Source organism: Prionailurus viverrinus, chromosome B4, assembly GCF_022837055.1.
Source record: "Prionailurus viverrinus isolate Anna chromosome B4, UM_Priviv_1.0, whole genome shotgun sequence".
In the NCBI taxonomy this organism is placed as follows: domain Eukaryota; kingdom Metazoa; phylum Chordata; class Mammalia; order Carnivora; family Felidae; genus Prionailurus; species Prionailurus viverrinus.
In genome coordinates, this window is record NC_062567.1 from 118,142,993 (window position 1) to 118,168,941 (window position 25,949).

Genomic DNA, 25,949 nt, shown 5'->3' on the forward strand with positions numbered 1-25,949 from the left:
AGTGTCAGAAGAGGAAAGCGAGTGCAGTTTGGTTCACGTTAAGATGACAACCTTAGTGCTGGATAACGGAGCCTATAATGCCAAAATCGGTTACAGCCATGAAAATGTGTCGTAAGTGTTCTCTCGCTCCTTAGGACAAGACAGGCCCTTAATTGTTTCACATGCTACGCTTCATTTTGGGATCACAGTAAATTGCAAACGCCCCTACGTGGCCCTAACCTGAGCCAGAGGGATGCTCTGTTTGGAGTTGGGAGACTGGGATGCTTTGAACTGGGATTTTGGCGTTAATTTAGGCTACGCGGCCCCGGAAGTGGGACATGTGTTTCCTTTCATAACAGGAAATAGCTCAGGAAAATAGGCTTCTAGAGAAGCGGTTCCTGAAGGAGGGGTGCATACAGAAAATTCATGAACCCCCAGGAATCGTGGACATTTGTGTGTATGCGTATTCTTAAGGACTCAATTATGGCTTTTATCGGATTCTCGATGGGTTCTGTGACCCCCAAAAAGTTTAAAAACAATGGCCTTAATAATTGGAAACATTGAAGGCTTTGTACCTAAGTCCTTCGTAGTGCTCAATGGCTGACCTGATTGATAGAGTCGATTTAACAGAATTACTACAATGGCAATCAAAATATTTATGTTATATATGTAGAATATATCATGTTTACAGAGGATTTCCCCCCCTTTCTCCTTTCCTTTCTTTTTTAAAGAGGACAATCAGACCGCATAGGAATGTAAATTGATAACAGTCGTCTGGAAAATGTTTTGCAATGTGTATGATTGTTTTTATCCTTTGACACAGCAATTCTGTTATCAGTTACCTAAGGAATAAATAGGAAGCGTTTGATAAGAGTAAATACAGCATGCTCTATATTTTAGACATTGTGTATGTAGTTAAAAAAAAGAAAGCAAGCTAAATAACTAAGAATAGAAAATTGACTACAATTATAATACAACCATAAGATTGACTACAATGCAGTTTTAAAAAATCATGTCCTCAAAGAATATTTAAACATATAGAAAAGTGACAGCATAGTATTGTCCCAATACTATTGGGACATAGAATTGTCCCAATTCCCTCTCTCTCTCAGTTCCCCTCTTTCTCCACACACACATACATGTGTACACCTGTGTATGGTTGATAGGACTCTAGTTTGTCTTCCTAACAAGATTGTAAGCTTATGGTGGGCAGCAACCATATTTAAAACTACTTCCTACTTCTGTACCTTATAACATCTTGCTAATTGGAAATCTTTGACTTCCTAGTGACTTAATTTTAATAGCTAGAAATTTGAACCTGTGAATCTTTTACCAGAGTGGTATTAAGATTTCCACATTAAAGCCAGAATGACTTTACTTGAGCCCTGACTGTCATCTATGTGGTGGCAGGATCAGCACCCACTTAGAAGAATTTTCTTTCTTTCTTTCTTTCTTTCTTTCTTTCTTTCTTTCTTTCTTTCTTTTTCTTTTCTTCTCTTTTCTTTTCTTTTCTTTTCTTTTCTTTCTAGAAGAGTTTCTTAAAGAGTACTCGAGAAAGATAAAGGGTCCAGTGTAGAATGTGGTATGTATTAGAACTTAAAAAAATTTTTTTTTTAAATTATTTGAAGACAGAATGAGAAACACTGTGGATATTTTTTGCCTGCAGTGGGGTGGTTAAGTAATTGCATTTTTAGGAAGTATTTAGGGAATAATTATATTATTTGTTTATTTGTTAATAGGGTAATTCCTAACTGTCAGTTCAGGTCAAAAACGGCACGTCTTAAAACTTTTACCGCCAACCAGATAGATGAAATAAAGGACCCTTCTGGACTCTTTTATATTCTTCCTTTTCAGAAGGTAATTCAATTATATGTCATTTCTAGTAATCTAAACCTAAATTTAAAAACAATTTTTAAATGTATAATTAAGATTTAGTATGTACGGAAATATTTTTAGATCTCAGAGAAAAGTTATTCAAAATTTATATAAGGTCTTATTATCCAAAAATTGAAATTAACTTGTCTTGTTAGCAATAAATGACCATGGCTTAGTTGCTGATTGTGGGTACTGAATTTTACTTGTTTATGTTAAAGTTAAATGAGATGAACACATTAAAATGAAAGTAAGAATGGAGTGGCATCTCCATATACTAATATGTCTTTTGAATCTTTGATGTTTGCTTATTGTTAATTTGTAAATTTTAGAATATTTAAAAGGAGAAAAACATGCCATTATAATTGGTTTGGAGGTAACCATAAAGAGAAATTAATGGTTTATAATATATTAATGTCACTTTTAAATGTTCAAATATTTGTGATAATTTATACAAGAATTTTTTTAGGGCTACTTGGTGAATTGGGATGTTCAAAGACAAGTTTGGGATTACCTTTTTGGAAAAGAAATGTATCAGGTAACAAATTGGAGTATGTATTCAAATTTCTATTTCCATGTCTTATTCAAATGAAAAGTTACAGCATCAAAGATGTATTAACTAATGTTAATAAAAGAACCAATAAGGATATGCAGCTAGTTCACTCATTAATATGACATAAATAAATCTTATTGTACATGTTCATTGTATATAACAATCATACTTTTAACTTTTAAGATTATGCATACTGTGACAATATACATGTATCTGAAAAGTAATACATGCTTGAGATTATTTATGCTAAAATCTACAGGGGGAGAGTGCATGGTATGAAGGTGAATAGAGTCAGAGTTTTTACTGAATAGTCCTGTGGTGAAGTTCCTCATACTGGCTCATGAGAACCGATTACGTGCATCTCTTCCTAACTGTGTTCAGTGTTTGGTGACTTCAGGATAGCTTGAAATCGGTCTTTGTGGCCATATTTATAACTGTGGTAAGCTCTACAAATCAGGGCGCTTTCTTTTTTTCCGGAAATCTGGTTATTGAACATTTACCAGCACACACTATAAGATGGGGTGAAGGGGGTAAGATTGCAAATGTATGGACATTATTTCATACGCATTGTCAAGCCATGGAAGAGAAGACTTCTGTGGTGAGTAATACATTTGGGGAGGATGATCAGATTTCTGAATTAGGAAAATATCTGGTGATAATTATGCTAGCAGTACGGAAGACAGATCAGAAGGAGAAAAGAATGGAGGCAGAAAGGGCATTGGGAAGGCAGTGGCATGATTTCAGGTGAAAGATAAGGCAGTATGAATAGAGAGAAAGGTCAAGGACCTTTCTAGACAGTAAGTCAAGGATTCTAGACAGTAAGTCAAGGATTGGAGTTGAAGAGAATTGAGGTGCCTAGCTTTAACTTTTAAACATATTTCTAGTATATATTTAAGTCACTTCATATACTGTTATTAGCTTTGATTTTTTAAAAATAAAATAAGTGCAAGTGAATAGAATTTCCATTTTGAAGTGGAATTGGAGGTTAAGAGATGGTCTGTGAAACTCAAGATTAAAATTTCACTTCACATGTCTACTATTAGATCAATTCACTATCTCATTTTTGTTTTCACAGTAAAATATTTTTGTCCACATATCTGAATTGTGAATATTATGTGAGAATTTTGTGCTTTTAATATCTATAGTGTAACTTTAGGAATAGTGAGTGAATATTCAGTTTTTAATGCTTCTGAAGAGTGTGGTAGAGAATTATCTAAACATTAAATATCCTAAAGCTTCTGGTCTTTTAACTTTGAAAACAAAATAACATCCCTAATGCTTGTAATTATACTGTTCATTACTTTTACATAATGATCTTCAAGCAATTTGACAGTTCCATTTTATTAATGCTACCATTAAGAGAGTTAAAATTAAATAATAAAGTGCATGAATTTTGTGACCAAATTTTCTGGGTTCAAACCCTAGCTATGTCCCTAACGAGTTCCATGAAGCTTGGTAACTTATTCAACTCTTCTGTACCTCAGATTGCCCTCTGATTAAATGGAGATAGTAATAAGACTTGTTTTCTATGATTATTTTGAGGATTTAATACATTTGTTTATATATGTAAAACAAGTATTTATAACTACAAAGTTATAAAACTTCTGGGATTTTTTTCTCTCATAGGTTGATTTTTTAGATACCAATATTATTATCACAGAACCATATTTTAACTTCACTTCAATTCAAGAATCAATGAATGAAATCCTATTTGAAGAATATCAGTTCCAAGCAGTCTTAAGAGTAAATGGTGAGTTAAAATTTTGATTGCAATTAAGTTACAGGAATATGGAATGAATAAAGAGGAACATTCAAAATCCAAGAATACTGGGTGACATTCTTTTAGATTTGGAGGAAATAAAATATGGGATTTAAAAATTAGATGGACTCTTAGAGATTATCTAGTCAGACTTATTTTACTTCATCTTTTTACTAGTACAATATTTTCTCCCCAGTGAAGTTACTAGCAACATATTTAAAAAAAATTTTTTTTTAATGTTTATTTATTTTTGACAGAGAGAGAGAGACAGGGCATGAGCGGGGGAGGGGCAGAGAGAGAGGGAGACAGAATTCAAAGCAGGCTCCAGGTTCTGAGCTGTCAGCACAGAACCCAACATGGGGCTTGAACTCACAGACTGTGAGATCATGACTTGAGCCGAAGTTGGATGCTCACCCGACTGAGCCACCCAGGAGCCCCGCAACATTTTTTTTTAAGTTTATTTATTTATTTTGAGAGAGAAAGAGTGTGCACGCATGTGAGCAGGGGAGGGGCAGAGAGAGAGGGAGAGAGAATCCCAAACAGGCTCAGCGCTGACAGCCCCGATGTGGGGCTCGATCCCACAAACCTTGAGATTATGACCTGAGCCAAAATCAAGAGTCAGAGGCTTAACTGACTGAGCCAGGCAGGTTCCCCAACATGTATATATTTTTTAAGTAATCTCTATGCCCAATGTGGGGTTCAGACTCACAACCCCTAGGTTAGGCGTTCCATGCTCTACTGAGTAAGCCAGCTAGGGATTCCACTAGCCACATATTTTTAATTTCTAAAAGATTATTGTTTCTGTGGTAGTTATCTATTCTGTCACTGATGTGTTTGTTATTATTATCATTCACTGAAATAATGTTAATAGCTTACTTAGCCTGACAATATGAGGAAAAGCAATCTGAAAATACCATCTAGAAGTAAGTTTGTTAAAAGCTAGAATTACATTACAGGACTGCACAATGAAAGTATTGAAATATTTAACTTGCAGGTGTTGAGTCTATATGAGCGATACTATACTACAATGGTTAAGAGCACAATCTTTAAAATTTTTTTTTAATGTTTATTTACTTTTGAGAGAGAGAGAGAGCACACACACACACACACACACACACACACACACACACACAAGGAGGGGGCGCAGAGAGAGATGGAGACACAGAATCCAAAGCAGACTGCAGGCTCTGAGCTGGCATCACAGTGCCTGATGCAGGGCTTGAGCTTATGAACCGTGATATCATGACCTGAGCCGAAGGCAGATGCTTGACTGACTGAGCCACCCAGGTGCCCCATGTGGATATTGTTTTAAACTAGCATATAGAAATAAAAGAAAGTTTTTGTTTTTGTGCTTGCCTTAATTTGTTACCTTTCTTTATTGCTTTAAATTAATTATACTTTTATTTAATGCAGTTTTTTTTATCTTTTTTTAATAGCTGGTGCTCTCAGTGCACATAGGTATTTTCGAGATAATCCTTCCGAATTATGCTGTATCATTGTAGATAGTGGATATTCCTTTACACATATAGTTCCTTACTGTAGAAGTAAAAAGAAAAAAGAAGCAATTATTCGGTGAGTTGTACTTAATTTTCATGTCTTTCATAGGATAAAACTGAATGAAAGGTGTGATAAACTGAACCAAATTTGCATTCTCCCTTTTTAGGATAAATGTGGGAGGAAAACTCCTAACCAATCATCTAAAGGAGATTATATCTTACAGGTAATACTTAGCTTGAGTCCTTGGGTGGGTTGGCTGCTGTGATGAACTTTTTAAAGTAATTTAAAATTATTTTTAAAAACATAATAAAGTAATTCTTTAACCATTAGTTGTAACTTCATGTAACAGTTGTATACTATTGCTTTAAAAACTGTATCATATAATATAAATACAAATGATGTTCAACTTGAAAAGTTTTCTAGTAGGGTGCCTGGCTGGCTCAGTCAATGAAGCATACAACTCTTGATCTCTAGGTTGGGAGTTCAAGCTCCACATTGGATGTAGAGCTCACTAAAAAAGAAAGAAAGAAAGAAAAGAAAGAAAAGCTTTCTAGCATATAAAATGCTAATGTCCACCAAAGTTTGGGTATCTCCAAACTCTAGGGAGTTTAGTATGTTTATAATATTTTAAAATTATAAATGTTATAAAAACTATAAATGTTATACATTATAAAACAAATTAAAAATGCACTTAAGGGAATAAGAGTTTCAAAGGAAAATAAATCTCTACCTCCCCTGTCTCTCATGTCCGTTCCATTCCACACAAAGTACCATCTTTAAACTGTATTGTTTATATTTTTAGTCTCTATGAGCCTTAATAATATATTGATAGTTCGGTTTGTGGATTAACCAGTATTAGTTGACTGCCCATCGTTAAAAGATGAGGAATTAGTGTACTTAGCCACATCCAACTCTTTTCCTGCTCCTAAATTTTATTTATGCTATTATTTTAAATTTTATTTTGTTTAAAAATGTAAGTGGGATTTTTTTGTTTTGTTTTGTAAGTAGGATTCTTAAATCTCAATTTCTTGCTACATTAACTTTGGCTTGTATGACACTGTCATTTTCTCTCAGTTCCCCTCTATGTCATATGAGAAAATAAGTGAATCTGCATTTCCTTCTACCTTTCCTCCCACATTTTCCTTCTTTATTCTGTCAGATGTACCATTAGTTTTTTAAACAATTTTTTTTATTAAAAAAATTTTTTTTAAGTTTATTTATTTTTGACAGAGACAGAGTGTGAGCATTAGCTGGGGAGGGGCAGAGAGAGAGAGAGAGGGAGATACAGAATCCGAAGCAGGCTCCAGGCTCCAAGCTGTCAGCACAGAGCCTGACGTGGGGCTCGAACTCACACATGAACTGTGAGATCATGACTTGGGCCAAAGTCAGATGCTTAACCGACTGAGCCACCCAGGCGCCTCAGTTTTTTAAACAATTTTGTTGAGAGATAATTCACATCCCATACAGTTCACCCATTTAAAGGGTACATTTTCAATGGGTTGTAGTGTATTAGAACATTTTTAGAATGTTTTCATTACCCCCAAAAGAAACCCACTCCCCTTATTCATCCCTCACGGCTCTAGTACATTTGTTTTTGTTTTTTAAATTTTTTTAAATGTTTATCTATCTTTGAGAGACAGAGCACAAGCAGGGAGGGGCAGAGAGAGAGGGAGACACAGAATCTGAAGCAGGCTCCAGTCTCCAAGCTGCCAGCACAGAGCCCATCTCGTGGCCCAAACCCACTCAACCTGCGAGACCATGACCTGAGCTGAAGTTGGAGGCTCAACCGATTGAGCCACCCAGGCGCCCCTCTAGTACATTTGTAAAAAATTTTTTATTTTTAAATAATTACAGACCCAGGAAGTTTTAGAATAGTACATTGAGCTCTGTGTACCCTTAGTAACATCTTATATAACTATTACAATATAAAAATGATGACATTGACACTGGTATAATATTGTTACCCAGACTACAGGTAATGTTAGGTGTTCAACATTTTTTACATGCATTCATGTGTGTGTATTTCCATGCAACTTTATCCCATGTATAGATTCATGTAAACACCACCACAGTCAAGATACAGAACTATTCCATCGCTCCGAAGGAACTCCTTTGTGCTGCTAATCCTTTATATTTGCTTTCCCACCGTGTCCCTCTCCCCTGGCAATCTCTAATTTGTTTTCCACTTCTGTGGTTTTGTTGTTTCAAGAAACAGAATCCTATAGTATGTAACCTTCATAGAGTCACTTTTTCGTTAAACATAATACTATACCACTTCTTCTTAACTATTGAGATAACATTTACATATTACTTTTTACTATAGTTAACTCTTCTTGCCTTGCTTATATATTAATTCTAAAAGTGGAAGGCTCAAAAGTAGCATTTACAGTGTTAAGATTATGTGAATATTATTCACTGTAGAACCAAACAGAATTGGGCTCAGTTTCAAAAGGTTTGGATATTTAGTTCCTCTATCCCCATCAGATTAGAAGCAGCAAATTGGAAAGGCAGAGAAAGTTCAGGCAGATGAAGATGTTAATCAAAACCCAGACAGTCTGAGTCCAGAGCCTGTGCACTTAATCATTTCTCCATGCTGAGTGGAAAAATTAATATATTTTAAAAAGGAAGGCTGTTGAAGTTCAGCTTGAAAAGAACAAGGTGGCAAAAATACTTAGAAACAGTTATGAGCCTCAGTGGCTCAGTTGGTTGAGCATCGGACTTCAGCTCAGGTCATGATCTCACGGTTTGTGGGTTCAAGCCCCATGTAGGGCTCTGTGCTGACAGGTCAGAGCCTGAAGCCTGCTTCGGATTCTGTGTCTCCTTCTCTCTGCCCCTTCCCTGCTTGCTCTCTGTCTCTCAAAAATAAATACATGTAAAAAAAAGTAAAAAATAGACAGTTATGAGAAACAATAATGGTTAAAGGAGACTTTCTCTAGTAGATGATAAAGCATTTTAAAATTGTAATAATTAAAGTGATACTTGAATGAGAATTAAATGATAGACCAGTGAGACCAAACAGTTAATTCTGAATCAAACATGTGTTAAAAAAAAAAAAAAGTAAGGTATACTAAAGAAAGCATCAGGGGGGCGCCTGGGTGGCTCAGTCGGTTGAGCGGCCGACTTCGGCTCAGGTCATGATCTCACGGTCTGTGAGTTCGAGCCACGCGTCGGGCTCTGTGCTGACAGCTCAGAGCCTGGAACCTGTTTCGGATTCTGTGTCTCCCTCTCTCTGACCCTCCCCCTTTCATGCTCTGTCTCTCACTGTCTCAGAAATAAATAAACGTTAAAAAAAATTAAAAAAAAAAAAAGAAAGCATCAGAAACCATTGAAGAGGAGATTGATTAAGAAAAGATACAGGGAAAGTTGGCTGTTTGTAGAAAAATTTTCCTTTGCGTTGTATTCTAAAGCTCAAATGGATTCAAGACTTAAATATAAAAATAAAACCACAATAAGAAAATATTTAATTAAAAGAGTAAAGTTTACAAGCCTGGAATGTATAATCCAATGAATTTTTAAAAACAATATACCCAGGTAACCAGAACACAGTTCAAGGAGAATATTACCAGCATTCTCATCCCTCTTTGTCCCCTTCTAGTCTGGAAAACCACTAATTTCAAGCATTTGTAAAGAAAACAAATACAAACATAAACCTGAGAAATTTGGAATAAATGTGACACCAAATTGTTATCTTTAATATATTAAGGGCTCTTAATGATCCATAAAAAAAGCATTACCTTGGTATGAAATGGTTACTAGATGATTCTCAGAAAACAAATGTTCAGTAGCAGTTAATCATTAGAGTTACATACAGTCACAATATATAAATAGATAATTCTCAGACATAAAAAAAATGTTAAACATCTGTAGTAACTACAGATTCAGTTAAAACATTTATTGAGCATTTATTTAGGAGGTTGGGATATATGGGTTAACAATAAGAGTTCCTCTGTTTCTTTTCGAAAAAAATTTTTTTAATGTTTATTTTTTAGAGAGAGGGACAGAGTGCGAGCAGGGGAGGGTCAGAGAGAGAGTGAGACACAGAATCCGAAGCAGACTCCAGGCTCTGAGCTGTCAGTACAAGCCCGATGCAGGGCTCAAACTCGTGAACTGTAAGATCACAACCTGAGCTGAAGCCAGTTGCTTAACCGACTGAGCCACCCAGGCACCCCTAGTGTTCCTCTTTTTCATGGTACTTCCTAGTAGAGCTGCTGATCAGAGCATAAATTGAAATATCTTTTCTGGTAAACAGTTTGGCAATATACCAAGATACTAACAGTATTTCAAATTCTGTGTTCTAGAGTGTGAATAAATAATGAGATAATCCAAGATATAGATAAAAATACCTGTAGTGCTTCGATTTTAAGGTAACTTTTTCCACCTCTCTAGTTGGGACAGATCTTCCAGCTGTTGATACCTTAGAATTGTCATAGTTTAATTACCATCTTTTCTTTTCATTGGTGCAATAGTGAGTCTTAAGGTAAAGCATGGTGTATATGAAGGTAACAAAAAGCAAAAGGAAGCAATAATAATGTTTTTTACTTATTAAGTATAAGGATTATGCTAAATACTTATGTATAGAATCATTTACTTCTCACAGATGTGTTGTTGGTGATCTTATTATCATGACCCCTTTAGAGTTGAAGAGATTGAGTCCCAGATAGGTCAAGTAGCTTGGTTGCTAAGTTGTGATTCAACCAAAGTGTCTGGGGTGCCTGGCTGGCTCAGTCAGTAGAGCATGCAACTTTTGATCTTGGGGTCATGAGTTCAAGCCCCAAGTTGGCCATAGAGCCTATTTAAAAAAAACAACAACAAAACCAAAGTCCATGTTTATACACACACAAGTATCTTTCTTCTCTGACCTAAACTTCCAACACTAGGAATGCTAATAAGTACATATTCATATATCGCTCTAATAAATATCATGGGACCATAAATAACCATATTTTTAAAGAATGATAGCATAAGAAAATGTGAGATGATGTTTAGTCTAAAAAAGTAAATGTAGTATATATGTGTAGAGAAAAATATTCAAAGGAAATAACTTCACATTTTTGTTCTTTCTTTTGCATTTTTTTAATTGAAGCATAGTTCACACGTTACATTGATTTCAGGTGTACAACATAGTAATTTGACAACTCTATGTTGTCTTACTATAAGTGTAACTACCATCTGTCACCACTACTGTTGACTATATTCTCTATGCTGTACCTTTCATGTCCGTGACTTATTCCATAACTGGAAGCCTGTACCTCCTACACCTCTTCACCTATTTTGCCCATCCCCCCACCTTCTCCCCTTTGGCAACTACCAGTTCTCTGTATTAACAGGTCAGTTTTTGCTTTGTTTTGTTCTTTAGATTCCACAAAGAAGTGAAATCATGTATGATTTGTCTTTATCTGACTTATTTCATTTAGCATAAAATCATCTAAGTTTATCCATGTTGTCACAAATGGCAAGATCTCATTCTTTTTTATGACAGCTTAGTATTTCAGTGTGTGGGTGTGGGTGTACATCACATTTTCTTTATCCATTTATCAATTGGCAGTAAAGTTTCTACCATATTTTGTCTATTATAAATAATGCTTCAAAAAAAGGGGTACATATATTTTTTCAAATTAGGCTTTTTGTTTTCTTTGGGTAAATTAGTGGATCATATGATATTTCTGTTTTTAACTGTAAAAAAAAAAGGTTTATTTTTGAGAGCGAGAGAGAGTGAGGGAGGGACAGAGAGAGAGGGAGACAGAGGATCCAAAGTGGGCTCTGGGCTGACAGCAGAGAGCCTAATGTGGGGCTCGAACTCACAAACTGAGATCATGACCTGAACCCAAGCCAGACGCTTAACCAACTGAGCCAACCAGGTACCCCTCTATTCTTAATTTTTTGAGGACTCCATGCTATTTTCCACAGTGGCTGTACAAATTCATTCCCACCAATAGCGCTTGAGAGTTTTTCTTTTTCTATATTGTTGCCAACACCTGTTATTTTTTGTCTTTTTGATACTAGCCATTTTGACAGGTGTGAAGTGATATCTCATTGTGGTTTTGATTTGCATCTCCCTGATGAGAGTGATGTTGAGTGTCTTCATGTGTCTCGTGGCCTCTGCATGTTGTCTTTGGTAAAATGTCTATCCAGGTCCTCTTCCCATTTTTAATCAGATTATTTGTTTGTTTTTTTCTTTGTTTGTTTTGGTGTTGAGTTATAAAATATCTTTATATATTTTGGATATTAACCCCTTATCAGATATATCATTTCAGATATATCATTTATAAATATCTTCTCCCATTCAGTAGGTTGTCTTTTCATTTTGTTAATGGTTCCTTTCACTGTGTGAAAGATGTTTATATTGGTATACTCCCAATAGTTTTTGTTTTGCTTGTTTCCTTGGCCTGAGGAGACATATCTAGGAAAATGTTGCTGAAGCCAGGGTCCAAAATATTACTGCTTGTTTTCTTTAAGGAGTTTTATGGTTTCAGATCTCACATTTAGGTCTTTAATAATCTATTTTGAGTTTGTTTTTGTGTATAGAGTAAGAAAGTCGCCCAGGTTCATTCTTTTGCATGTATCTCTCCAGTGTTCCCAACACCAAATGAAGAGACTATCTTTTCCCCATTATGTATCCTTGCTTCCTTTGTTGTAGATTAATTGACCATATAAACATGGGTATATTTCTGGGCTCGATGTTCTTCCATTGATCTATGTGGCTGTTTTTCTGCCAGTACCATGCTGTTCTTATTACTATAACTTTGTAGTTTATCTTGTTGCATATCTTGAAGTCTGGGATTATGATACCGCCCCAGCTTTGTTCTTTTTCAAGATTGCTTTGGCTTTTTGGTGTCTTTTGTTGTTCCATACAAATTTTAGGATTATTTGTCCTAGTTCTCTGAAAGATACTTTGGTATTTTGATAGAGATTACATTGAATTTGTAGATTGCTTTGGGTAGTGTGGGCATTTTAATAACATTTATTGTTCTAAGCCATGAGCATGGAATATCTTTCCATTTGTTTGTGTTGTCTTCAGTTTTGGTTTTAAAGCATCTTTGTTTTCTTCATTAAGGCTGTGTTTTCTTGGATTCACTCATCAAATATTTATTAGGCATCTACTATGTGCCAGGTACTGTGTGCTAACCCACAATACTGCTATAATCAGAAAAGAAAGTGTAAAGAATTAAGTCATTTTAGCAAGATTCTATTCAGAATGGTTAGAGGAAAAGGTTTGCTCTCTAATTGGATAAGCCTTACCATACTTAAAGCCTTCATTTTCAATTTCTTTGTGCAAACTGAACTGATATGTGCCCTCAGAGGGGTAATGTGGAGATTATATACAATTGAAGTATAATTATTCCATAAAGGTGAAAATATCTTACACATTCAGAAATTTAATATGAAAAAAATCAATTACCCAAAGATTTAATTCCAGAAAAATTATTTTATTTTTTTATTAAAAAAATTTTTTTTAATCTTTATTTTTGACAGAGAGAGACAGAGCATAAGCAGGGGAGGCTCAGAGAGAGAGGGAGACACAGAATCCAAAACCGTCTCCAGGCTCCAAGCTGTTGCACAAAGTCTGATGCATGGCTCAAACTCACAAACCTAGAGTTTGAGACCTGAGCTGAAGTTGGATGCTTAACCAACTGAGCCACCCAGGCGTCCCAGAAAAAATATTTTAAGTGGTAATTATAAATTAGACTTACATTTTTCCATTTCAAATTTTACTGTTTTTATTTCCATTTAGGCAGCTACATGTTATGGATGAAACGCATGTGATTAATCAAGTGAAAGAAGATGTATGCTATGTGTCTCAGGATTTTTATAGAGATATGGATATTGCAAAGTATGTATAATAGTAATCTAAGAATCAGAAAGTTGATTCTTGGGTAATTTTATACATAGTTAATTATTTCACGTATCTCTATTTCGTTTTCCAGGTTGAAAGGAGAAGAAAATACAGTAATGATAGACTATGTTTTGCCTGACTTCAGTACAATTAAAAAGGGCTTTTGTAAGGTAATTTAAAAAATCCTCAATGACATTTCTTGAAGTGACCACCTCAGGCAGATTTGAAAAAATCTAGTTGGGTTTGGTAGAGTCTTACAGAGTTGTTGATAACTGCCTTCCTGGTGGCCTTTTCTCCAGGCACAAGTGTATAAGTGATTAATAAATATCTCATTAAAGTTATTTAGAAAAAGGACTATCAGCTGAATGATATAGCACAAGGGACAAATCTGGAGATAGATAGGATCATTACCTATATTATGGTTAACCCTTTTCTATTTTCTTAAGAATTAGTTTAAATCCAGTTAGAGCTTGGTTGTTTTCCAGTTGTGAAAATTATTGACATAGCAGACATGACTGAATTTTACTTGTTTGGTCTGATATGATCAGATTGTAGTGGAAAAGGGCAAAATCCAGTGCACTTTCAAAGTGTTGAGCAGCAGTTTATCTTGGATGTCAAAATAATTTCTCCTTATCTTTGATCTGTTCAGGTAAACTATCAGTTCTATGTTTGGGTAAATGTGAAGTTTGCCCTTTTAGCTGGCTTGATGGAGGACTGTTGGGAAGTTAAAAATCTTTGGTCAGAAATGTAAGCATATTTCTACAAGGAAACATTTATGGTATCATTCGCTGCAGTATACTTTAAAAGAGTGAAAGATAGGAAAAAGCCCAAATATCCGCTAATGGAGGAGAATAAATAAATTTTGACATGTTCATAAAATAAGCAATAGTGAAAATGAAATAGCGCTACATGATAATCATGGATAAATCTCACAAACATGTTTCTGTCTAAAACATGATGTCTTTAAGCAAGTTTTAGGAGGATATATATAGTTTCAGGCTGTGTGGAATAATAATTTATGTTGTTTAAGAATATATAAGTATTGGGGTGCCTGGATGGTTCAGTCAGTTGAGTGTTCAACTTTGGCTCAGGTCATGATCTCACGACTGGTGGGTTTCTAGCCCCGCATCTGGCTCTGTGCTGACACCTCAGAGCCTGGAGTTTGCTTTGGATTCTGTGTCTCCCTCTCTCTCTGCCCCTCCCCTACTCATGCCCTGTCTTTCTGTCTCTCTCAAAAATGAATAAACATTAAAAAAAAAGAATACATAAGTGTGAATTAAAAGAATAAAACTGGAATGATAACACCAAATTAAAAAGGGGAGTGATAAAAAAAAAATTTAAAAGACAGGGGGTGGGGGAGGGCGGCTCCTGGGTGGCTCAGTCGGTTAAGCCTCTGACTTTTGGTTTTGGCTCAGGTCATGACCTGCAGTTCGTGAGTTTGAGCCCCACATTGGGCTCTGCGCTGACAGTGCATAACCTGCTTAGGGTCTCCTCTCTTCCCCTCCCCTGCTCGTTCTGTCTCTCTATAAATAAATAAACTTAAAAAAAAATAAAAAAAAGGGGGGGGTGATAATGTATAAAGTATCAAACTAATTCATGAATACATGGGTTTTATACTTCTTTAAATTATTTATACTTTTTTATATGCCTAAAATTAAATATATATATATATATATATATATATATATTTTTTTTTTTTTTTTTTTTTACCATACTATTGAAGTGAAATACAAGTCAGAATTCTGAGAAGGCTACCCAAAGCCTCATAAAATTGAAGTCATCCTGTAATGTTCTTAGAAATAGATCCTTGTGGAAGGTCGTAGGTTGGCTTTTAGAAGTGGGTGTTGGAACAAATTATGAGATCAAGTTGCTTGTTCGTGAACTGGAAGCCCAAGTTGTACTTTATTTACGAGACAATGAAAACTGAAAATATATAGACAACACCATCTTCATATATTATTACTCATTAAAATACTCCAGTTATATAAAGCACCTTACGGATAATTTAAAGCACTTTGTAGAGTTAATGGTAGTAAAGTCATCTATATTTCTGCAGGGATGGACCCTGAGTAAAGACTCAGTGATTCCCAATTTCTCCAAACCTGACTGATTGTTGGAATCACCCAGGGCACTTGAAAAATAATCTATATCCATGTTCTTAGTTCCTGTCCCTGGAAATGCTTAGTGCTTAAGTTTGATAACTTAATCTTACAAAAATCTCTTCCAGATAATTGTACCATCAACTAAGTCTATAAATTTTTTTCTTTTTTTAAATGTATTCTCTCCTGCCCTGCAAATGACACCCTATCAGTTTACTAGACATTATCTGCTAAATGCCACCGATTTTCTCCTTGCCAGATTTTAAGCCCTGTTTACTCAAACCTGCATCTTATATAGTTAGCCAATAGAGATGTTATTCCTTGAATTGACCATTGTTTTACTCGTTGTCTTTGGAGAAAAAAGGCAGAAGGTACATAATATTGTTTGCAGCTCTTTTTTTTTTTTTAAGTTTATTTATTTTGAGAGAGAGAGAGTGAGCACAGGGGAGGGGCAGAGGGAGAAGGAGAGAGAGAGAGAGAGAGAGAGAGAGAGAGAGAGAGAGAGAGAGAGAGAATCCCAAGCAGACTCTGCACTGTCAGCAAGGAGTCCGATGTGGGGCTCGAACTCAGGAACCATGAGATCATGACCTGAGTGAAAATCAAGAGTCAGATGCTTAACTGACTGAGCCACCCAGGCATCCCTGCAGCTCTTTTATTGGCCTTTGGTTTTGTGAACAATATCTGGTCATAGGCTATAGACTCCTTTTTAACTTGTGGACTTTAATATCAATTGAGTAGACAGAGTCAGTTGGCCTCAACTTTTGCTAGATGATAGAATGTTACATTGAATTTTTACTTCAAAAATAATGGTTTAATCTTTACTTTGTCAATGTTAAAATTTGTAATTTATTCACAATATAGTTGACCCTTGAACAGCTGACACCCCCCTGCCCCCATGCAGTTGAAATCTGCATATACCTTGACCCGTCCCCTTTCCCCCAAAACACTTAACTACTACTTGCCTACTGATGACTAGCAGCCTTACTGATAACATAAAGTTGATTAACACATATTTTGTATGCTGTATGCATTATATACTACATTCTTATAATAAAGTAAGCTAGAAAAAAGAAAAAGTTATTAAGAAAATCATAAAGAAGAGAAAATACATTTACAGTAATATACTGTAAAAAAAAATCTGCATATAAGTGAACCCATGCAGTTCAAACTGATGTTCAGAGGCGACCTGTACATGTTAAAAAAAAATTTTTTTTTTTCAACATTTATTTTTGGGACAGAGAGAGACAGAGCATGAACGGGGGAGGGGCAGAGAGAGAGGGAGACACAGAATCGGAAACAGGCTCCAGGCTCTGAGCCATCAGCCCAGAGCCCGACGCGGGGCTCGAACTCACAGACCGCGAGATCGTGACCTGGCTGAAGTCAGACGCTTAACCGACTGCGCCACCCAGGCGCCCCCGACCTGTACATGTTAAATCATGTGCATATTTGGAAAAAAAAGACCTAAAAATAGCAAAATACAAACAAAAAAAATTATGTATATGTATCTCTTAATAATTTTAAGATTTATTTTTTATTTTTTTTATTTAACCACTAGGCACTCCAATAATTTTAAGATTTAGAAACAGTTTTATTTCGTATGTGTTAGAATTAATTCTAAAGTGTATTGAGTTTAGTACTTGGTTAACTTCATTGTTGCCTGATATGTAACAACTTTGATGAGAGCTGATATATGTTTATATTTTTTAATTTTTTATTTATTTGCTTTTATATATGTTTATGAAATTAGAAAAATAATAACTACATGAAATGAAAAAATTATAATTATTTGAGAGCTCTTATACTCAGAATATTGTTAAAACTATTCAAGAATATATTTAGGTGCTGGGGTGGCTCAATCTGTTTAATGTCTGACTCCTGACTTAAGCTCAGGTCATGATCCCAGCATTGTGTGATCGAGCCCCACACCTGGCTCCACACTGGGCATTGAGCCTGCTTGGGATTCCCTGTTTCTCTGCCCCTCTGCCTGCTCGTGCTCTCATGCTTTCTCTCTCTACAAGAAAAAAAAAAAAAAAAAGAGGGGTGCTGGGTGGCTCAGTCGGTTGAGCATCTGACTTCCGCCCAGGTCATGATCTCGCGGTTTGTGAGTTTGAGCCCTGCGTCGGGCTCTGTGCTGACAGCTCAGAGCCTGGAGCCTGTTTCAGATTTTGTGTCCCCCTCTCTCTCTGCCCCACCCCTGTTTGTGCTGTGTCTCTGTCTTTCAAAAATGAATCAACATAAAAAAAATTTTTTTTAAATAAAAAATAAAATAAAGAAAAAATAAAGAAAAAAGTATTTTTGAGTGCTTGGAAAAAGGTACAACCTCCATTTTCTAGTACTTAGTGATAGTAACAATAACAGTAATAGGCTCTGTGATATTTTTACTGATTACAACTGATACAAATTGCAATTTTCTTATCAGAAAGAGGATGCCTAATAAAGTAAAATGGACTTAAGTTGAGAAAATCAGGTTCATAATGATTATGGTAACACCTTGTGCAGAGCCATTGTAATTTAAACTGATCATTTCTTTTACAATATCGGAACAAAATTTTTGAGACTGTGTGGTAATCATGGCCTACATTGACTAAAATAGCAACTCTTCTAAATTCCTTCATTTGTCTATGTCCTAAAAAATCTTTTTGGAGTTGTACTCTTAAAACAGAAACTACTTGTAGTTCCACATTACGTATTAATGATTAATGGCTTTAGAGCCAACTTCAACAAGGCTATCTAGTTCTGGCTCTTTCCCCTAGTTTAGATATTTGATCCGGGGGTAGTCACATGATCCTCTTTTGTAAAATCTTGGTAATGGACTACATAATCTCTAATGTTTTGTCACTTGAATTTCTCCCAAGTTTACATCCGTTCCAGATTATTTTGAGTGTTGAAAAAATGAGTTATATCCTTTAAACCCAAGCCAGTATCACTTTTAAGTGAATTTATAAGTTAATAAATTTATAGGAAATATTTTTTATTTCTGCCTGAGAAGGAAGAATACTATGAAGGAATAACACTTTTTTCTTTTGCTACTGTAATAGTAGTTTATTGGGTTAAAAGTGGTTTGCAGTTTTCCTTGTTCTACCTAGAGTATTATGAAAATTACATAATTTTGGATATTCTTATTTAAGAATAATGTTTTGAGCTTGGAATTTCCAATGATAGAATTTAGAATTATATCCAGGTTAAGAGAGGCAATGTAGTGGAAGGAATATATTGTATGTACTGATTATATTAAAGGATGTATAATGTTCTTTAAATACATTAGTCTTTAGTAATTTTTTTAATGTTTATTTAGTTTTGAGAAAGAAAGAGACAGAGCACGAGTAGGGGAAGGACAGAGAGTGAGGGAGATACAGAATCCGAAGCAGGCTCCAGGCTCTGAGCTGTCAGCACAGCGCCTGTTGCAGGGCTCAAACTCATGAACCAGGAGGTCATGACCCGAGCCAAAGTCAGATGCTTAACCAGCTGAGCCACCCAGGTCCCCTAGTCTTTAGTAATTATTAATATTTTTATATATTTGAGGTATTTTATACTTATATAAAGGATTGGGTTATACTCTGTTCCAGGAGGAAAATTGCATATATAATTGCAAATGAATGTCTATAACTGAATCTAGAAGAACTGATGATACTAAAAAAAAAAATTTTTTTTTAATGTTTATTTTTTGAGAGAGAGGGAGAGAAAGAGAAGGAGAGGTGCAGAGAGAGAGGAGACACAGAATCTGAAGCAGGCTCCAGGCTCTGAGCTGTCAACAGGGCTCAAACTCATGAACTGTGAGATCATGACCTGAGCCAAAATCAAGAGTCCAACACTCAACTGACTGAGCCACCCAGGCACCTCTAGACTTAGCAAATGTTTTTAAGAGTATCTTCTTTGTTCTCTAGAAACTGAAATTGGTCTATTATTATAGGTAGGATATAAGGTTCCCTCTCCTCTTTTCTCCTTTTCTTTCTTTCTGTTTTAAAATGTGTGGAATAATTTAGCCAGATTATCTTTTGGGGAACGGCTACAGTAGAGTCAGCAATTATTTCTTTGTGTAGATTAGGCAACAGAGAAGGCCACATTTTTCTAACTTTTGAGAATCCTGAAACTTCCGAGAATATGATTAATATATTAAAATAGCATGTTACTAAATGTTATTAGTCATATGAACTAGAAAATGTAGCTTAAACTTTTTTATCTTATTTTTCTTTAAGCCAAGGGAAGAGATGGTGTTAAGTGGAAAATATAAATCTGGGGAACAAATTCTTCGTCTGGCCAATGAGAGATTTGCTGTTCCAGAAATACTCTTTAATCCTTCTGATATAGGCATTCAAGAAATGGGTATTCCAGAGGCTATTGTCTATTCAATTCAGAACTTACCTGAAGGTACATGAATAATTAAAGTATTGAGACGTAATGATATTTCTAAAAAAATCGTAAGCTCTGTGAGCCATAGAGAAATCATCTGAACTTTCTAAGTAATTTTGGGCAAATGCAAAGTCTTTTATTTGCATAGATTTCCAAATTCCATAGTGCACTTGAATAATTCTTACTTTATTGGTCCTAGATTAGAAATTTGATACAGGGAATGTTATTATGGTCTATTTAAACTTGAAGAAATTAGGGGTGCCTCAGTGGCTCAGTTGGTTAAGCGACTGACTTTGGCTCAGGTCATGATCTCACGGTCCGGTCCGTGGGTCTGAGCCCTGCGTCAGGTTCCATGCTGACAGCTCCGAGCCTAGAGCCTGCTTTAGATTCTGCATCTCCTTTGCTCTCTGTCCCTCCCCCACTTGCACTCTGTCTCTCTCTCTCAAAAGTAAATAAACATTAAAAAAAAAAACCTTGAAGAAATTAATCTCTCCATGACTATTAAGTTGCCATGTCCATTTTAGAAAAGTTTTAATTTAACTCATATTTATTTACAGAGAATCAAAATTTATAATTTAACAAAGCTATAGTTTCTAGCTATTGATGGGATTGGATTCTTCTAGTTTTATTTGGAACGATATACAGGAAGTTAACTTTTTTTAGTGTTTATATATTTATTAGAGAGAGAGCGGGGGCAGAGGCAGAGAGAGAGGTAGTGAGAGAATCCCAAGAAAGCTCCACGCTGTCAGTGCAGAGCACAACATGGGACTCGAACTCACGAGCTGTGAGATAATAACCTGAGCTGAAATCAAGAGTCAGATGCTTAACCTACTGAGCCACCCAGGCATCCCTACAGGAAGTTAACTTTAATGAAGCTGAAGTATGGTGCTTTTCAGTGATGTGTGAGTTCTCCTGAAGCAAGCTTCACCTACATAATTTTCTAGAGTTTTAGAGAGTACTTTTATATCTTCCAAGTATCTTCCTAGATTGGAACAAATCTAGCACTTGCAATGTCCTTTCCTCCCATTAAAAAAAAAAAAAGAGAGAGAAGAAAATCACATAATGCTATCACCTTAGTATAATTATTTCACAACTGTTTCTGTGTTGTCTCATTAATTTCACATTTTATACAAGGTTGCAGTTATTGGTATACAGCAGTTTATACCATACTGCTTTAATGTCATGAGGCTCAGTGTCAATATAAGGGAACTCTGCCACTGTTTTGTGAACGGAAGCTTTGGGTATGGTGGCTGGTATTTATTAATTGACTCCTCATAGATTTCCCCATGATGCTTAGTAGACTTTTAATACTAGCTAACAATGTGGCACTTAATGTTTGCCAGTATGTAACTTTAATAAGTGTAGAACAAAAGATGCTTTATTATTATGGATTATGGGTATTTTTCACTATCAAATGTAAATAATTATGTCTGTCTCAATGAGATAACATGGAAATTTGGGCTTCCAAGTTAAAATGTCTTGAAGGCCCTCCATGTTAGCCTTACACTAGCTTACAATCTGAACTTACGGAAAGACCTCCTCCATTTTAGGGAAGAAGTATAATTATCAACTGTCTGCTTCTAGGATGTTACCCATTTATGTGTAGCTTATATGTGTATGTAACAAGTAGTTAGTAGTTCAACTCCTTCACCTGAGCCTTTCTTTTAAAGATCTGTGAGGTCATATTTCATTCTGTTTGATGTGTCAATTTCTGTAAATTTTAACCTCATTATGAAATATTATAAATAATTCTTATGGTTATTAAAAAAGTATATAGTTTCCAAACCAGTTACTATAACTGATGGCTTTTACTTAAACCCTTATATTCGTCTTTCCAGAAAGATAAGTAAACAGATTTTCTGATGCCTTTTTTTCTTCTTCTTTCCCACCCCCACCCCCCTTAAAGAAATGCAGCCGCATTTTTTTAAGAACATTGTTTTGACAGGAGGAAATTCTCTTTTCCCGGGATTTAGAGATCGGGTTTACTCAGAAGTTCGATGTCTCACTCCAACAGATTATGATGTTTCAGTTGTGCTGCCTGAAAAGTAAGTGTTGGCTGATAGATAAAACATGGAAGTCATTTTGTAGGTAAAATGGTCAATAGGCAGACTTGAGTTTAAGCCTAGTTCTGGCAGGTTTATTTCACTTTTGGAATCCTCATTTTCCCTTTCTCAAAAATTGAATTAATAAACCTGACATTTCAGTGGACTGAATGGGATGAAGTATGTAAAGTGCCAGCCATAATGGTTGGTACATAATGGGTGCTCAATTAATATAAGATAGTATCCATATAGTAAATCAATCCTCATTCCTAAGAGATTTTTACCAGCAAAGCAATCAGGTTATAATCTGATTTTTTTATCTAAGATGTGTCATTTCTTGACAGTTTGTACCAAGAATGATAGAAATGTAAGAACTAACCATGAAGATAAATTATGTCAATTTGTAAGTTGTTTTGGAAACCATTGTTAAAAATGGTTTCCCCTGCTATCCAAAAGTAGAACATTCCTTTGAAACCTTTTCTAAGTCAAATGGCCTAAAATGAAGAAGCAATTACTATTAACTTATATAGAAAAATTTTGAGCATTTGCAGACCCAAAGAATAATTTCTCTTAGGCTTTTCTGATACCTTGGGACACATCTTGCTAACGGATATGCAAAATAAATGGAAGTAACGCATAGATGCTCACGGACGCAGTACACAGCTATGGCAGCTCAATGCTGAGATGCCGCGTGTAGCTCCTGGGGAGAAGCTTAGCGGTGCCACTCTTGCTGCTTAGGTGTGTGCTGCCTCTGTAATGGCTCGCTGCAAAATGAATGCTGAATGCTCTTTTTCTTTTTGCCTTTATTTGGAAAAGCAAAAATCCTTTTCAGTTAGCAAAAAGAGGTACTAATGTAGTCTCTTGTAAAAGTGAAGTGGCGTAATGCAAACTTTTGAAAAATGGAATACCTGTATTTTAGTAAACTTTTATGTTTAAGTAGCCTTTTTTTTTTAAGTTTATTTTGAGATAGAGCATGCAGGAGGGGCAGAGAGAGAGGAAGAGAGAAAGAACCCCAGGAAGGCTCTGTACTGTCAGCACATGGTCAGTGTGGAGCCCATTGAAGGGTTGGAACTCACATACTGGGAAGTCATGACCTGAGCTGAAATCAGAAGTTGGAGACTTAACCAACTGGAGTCACCGACATGCCACAGTGGTCATTTTTTTTTTTTTTTTTTGGATTCAGAAATCTTTTATATCTACCCACTATCCCGTTTTATGAGAAAAGCAGGTATCATTACACTTTTGTGGAGGAAAAAAATAAGGTATACTTTTAGAACCTTAAGAAAGCTTATATAGGGGTGCCTGGGTGGCACCAGTTAAGCATCCGACTTCAGCTCAGTTCATGATATTGTGGTTCGTGAGTTTGAGCCCCACATCAGGCTCTCTGCTGTGGCTCTCTGCAGAGGCCACTTTGGATCCTCTGTCCCCCTTTTTCTCTGCCCTTTCCCCACTCCATCTCTTTATCTCAAAGATAAAAAACGTTAAAAAAAAGGCTTATAAGTCCTCCTGTTCAATGTTTTTACTTTGTAAATAAAGAAATAAGGGCTCGTGATTTGGCAGAGGCTTTACAGGAAGTTAATAGCAGTGGCCAGGCTAAAACCTAGTTCTCTTTATCTTGAGTCAGGAGCGAATACATGTCTCTTACCAAATATATGTCTAAATAACACCCCCTCCCCACTGTCCCAGTCTTAAGTGGCAGAGTTAGAAATAAGACCCCATATACCTGACTCTTAATTAAAAAAAATTTTTTTTTAATGTTTATTTTTTGAGAGACAGATAGAGACAGAGTGTGAGCAGGGGAGGGGCAGAGAGAGAGGGAGACACAGAATCAGAAGTGGCTCCAGGCTCTAAGCTGTCAGCACAGAGCCTGACACAGGGCTCAAACTCATGAACTGTGAGATCATGACCTGAGCCGAAGTTCGATACTTAGCCAACTGAGCCACCCAGGCTTAATTTTAGAGTCTTGTTTTAAAGGAAAATAGAATTTTTCTAAATCAATAGCAGTTACTAGAAGGCCCTTGTCTGCTCACTTAATTTATCGCTATCAGATTAAAGAGTAAACAATTGCTGGATATTGTAATGATTATCAGCATAATGTCCATATACTTTGCATACTGGATTTTCATCCTGTTTATTTATTTTATTATTATTTTTTCCACCATGTCTCTTTATTTCCCACACTTTTATTTTGTTTTGTTTTGTTTGCCCCACATGTTTTTTATCCTGCATTTTAAATGGAAGTCATCACACATTACATGCCAAGGGATCCACAGAAAGAGTTTTCATTCTTTCATTCATCAAGTCTTTATTACATATCTGTTTTACATATACATATATAAATGTTACATGTATGGAATACAAAAAGGAAAACATTTATTAGCTTTTCACCATTTTTCAGATTTTAAAGTGAATTGGGGGAGAGGAACATTAGAAACAGAATTGAGTCATAACATAAGGTATATAACCTTGGTTAGAAATAAAACCAAACTGGATGATTTATTTATTTATTTATTTATTTATTTAAATTTTTAAAAATGTTTATTCATTTTTGACAGAGAGAGACAGAGAACAAGTGGGAGGGAGGGTGGAGGAGATTGGGCAGAGAGAGGGAGACACAGAATCTGAAGCAGGCTCTAGGCTCTGAGCTGTCAGCACAGAGCCTGACGCTGGGCTTGAACTCACAAACCAAACTGGATGTTTTATATGTCCCAATTTTACTTAATGTCTTTGTCCTACCATGTAACTGTGTATCATGTGCTGTGTTTCCTAAATGTTTATTTATTAGAAGAAAGCATAGCAGCAAAAGCACTGAAAGCACTGAAAACCTCTTTGAGCCTCATTTTCCAAATCTGTAAAATGTTATAATATGTTGTTTCATGGGTTGCTGTGCAAATTAGTGAGGTGACATATCTTTGCCACATACAGAATTAGATTCAGTTATGACAGTGTTTTTCAAACTTTTATGCATTTTTGATCTTTTGCTTATAATCTTGTTTTTTTAGAAGTAGAGAGGGTCCATAAATTCAGGGTACAAGTTAAAAAAAAAAAAGAAAGAAACCACTTAGTTGTACTAGTGACCAAGTTTCTTTTCTTTAATAGTTTGCCTTATTCCTATGAAGCGTATGCTTTATTTTTACACTTTGTTTTCTGTTAAATCAGGTTGGGTAGAGATTGCCACGTTTTAGCTACTAATGAATGTTTTCTGCATTTCAGTTCTGTAAAATCATCTGGGTTCATTTATTTTAACTTTATTTTTAGCCCTATTACTTATGCCTGGGAAGGTGGAAAATTGATATCAGAGAATGATGATTTTGAAGATATGGTAGTAACAAGAGAAGATTATGAAGAAAATGGACATAGCGTCTGTGAAGAGAAATTTGATATTTAAGAAACATTCTGAATTAAAGTTTTGAATGGCTGTGATCGAAAGGTTTAATTTCAGTGTTCTTTTTAAAGTAGGTTAAGGATCTGTGTTACCTTTCATCCTAAGATTAGATCTTAAACTTATGTGAATACTTTGATCCTCAGCTAATTTTCAAAGGTTGCTTAGCTAAGTTATTACAGTAAACTGTATCTCAGCTCATATTTTCATTTAAGAGTTAGACTACCATAACAGTGCTTACACTATTCCTGAGACTAGGTTATCTTTCATTAGAAGAGTAAATGCATTTTGAATTTAATTCTTTATAGCCGAGAGCACAAACATAACTGTCTCACTGGTCAGTTTTCCTTGGAAAGCTGTTTTGTGTTACTATGAATAGGGAGGGATTGGCTAAAATGTTTTCTGGCTGATATAATTTCTCTTTTAGAACTAAGTAGTTTATATAAAAATTGCCATTTTTATTCATACATACTAAAGTTGGGAAGACTAATCTTATTTGTGTTTAACATTTGGTTTTTATTTAGAATAAATTGGAAAGGGTGGAAACTAAAGCCAATGTATTAAAGTGTTTTTTGATCAGTA

General features: G+C 35.5%; 1 protein-coding gene across 1 annotated transcript; it reads left to right on the forward strand.

The window, feature by feature from the left end:
* ACTR6 (actin related protein 6) lies at window positions 1-25,949 on the forward strand. Its single transcript, XM_047868233.1, has 11 exons — window positions 1-111; window positions 1,719-1,836; window positions 2,321-2,389; window positions 4,031-4,154; window positions 5,600-5,735; window positions 5,827-5,883; window positions 13,393-13,491; window positions 13,586-13,664; window positions 19,790-19,961; window positions 21,850-21,988; window positions 25,244-25,949. The coding sequence occupies exons 1-11, from the start codon at window positions 44-46 to the stop codon at window positions 25,371-25,373; spliced, it is 1,191 nt and encodes a 396-aa protein (XP_047724189.1). The 5' UTR covers window positions 1-43; the 3' UTR covers window positions 25,374-25,949.

What these genes read in the sequence shown, in the direction of transcription:
- ACTR6 (XM_047868233.1), top strand. Translation starts at nt 44, where the DNA reads ATGACAACCTTAGTGCTGGATAACGGAGCCTATAATGCCAAAATCGGT. An exon ending in AGCAGTCTTAAGAGTAAATG is followed by an intron (nt 4,155 to 5,599) that starts GTGAGTTAAAAT and finishes TTTTTTTAATAG; the next exon opens with CTGGTGCTCTCAGTGCACAT. An exon ending in AATTCAGAACTTACCTGAAG is followed by an intron (nt 19,962 to 21,849) that starts GTACATGAATAA and finishes CCCCCCTTAAAG; the next exon opens with AAATGCAGCCGCATTTTTTT.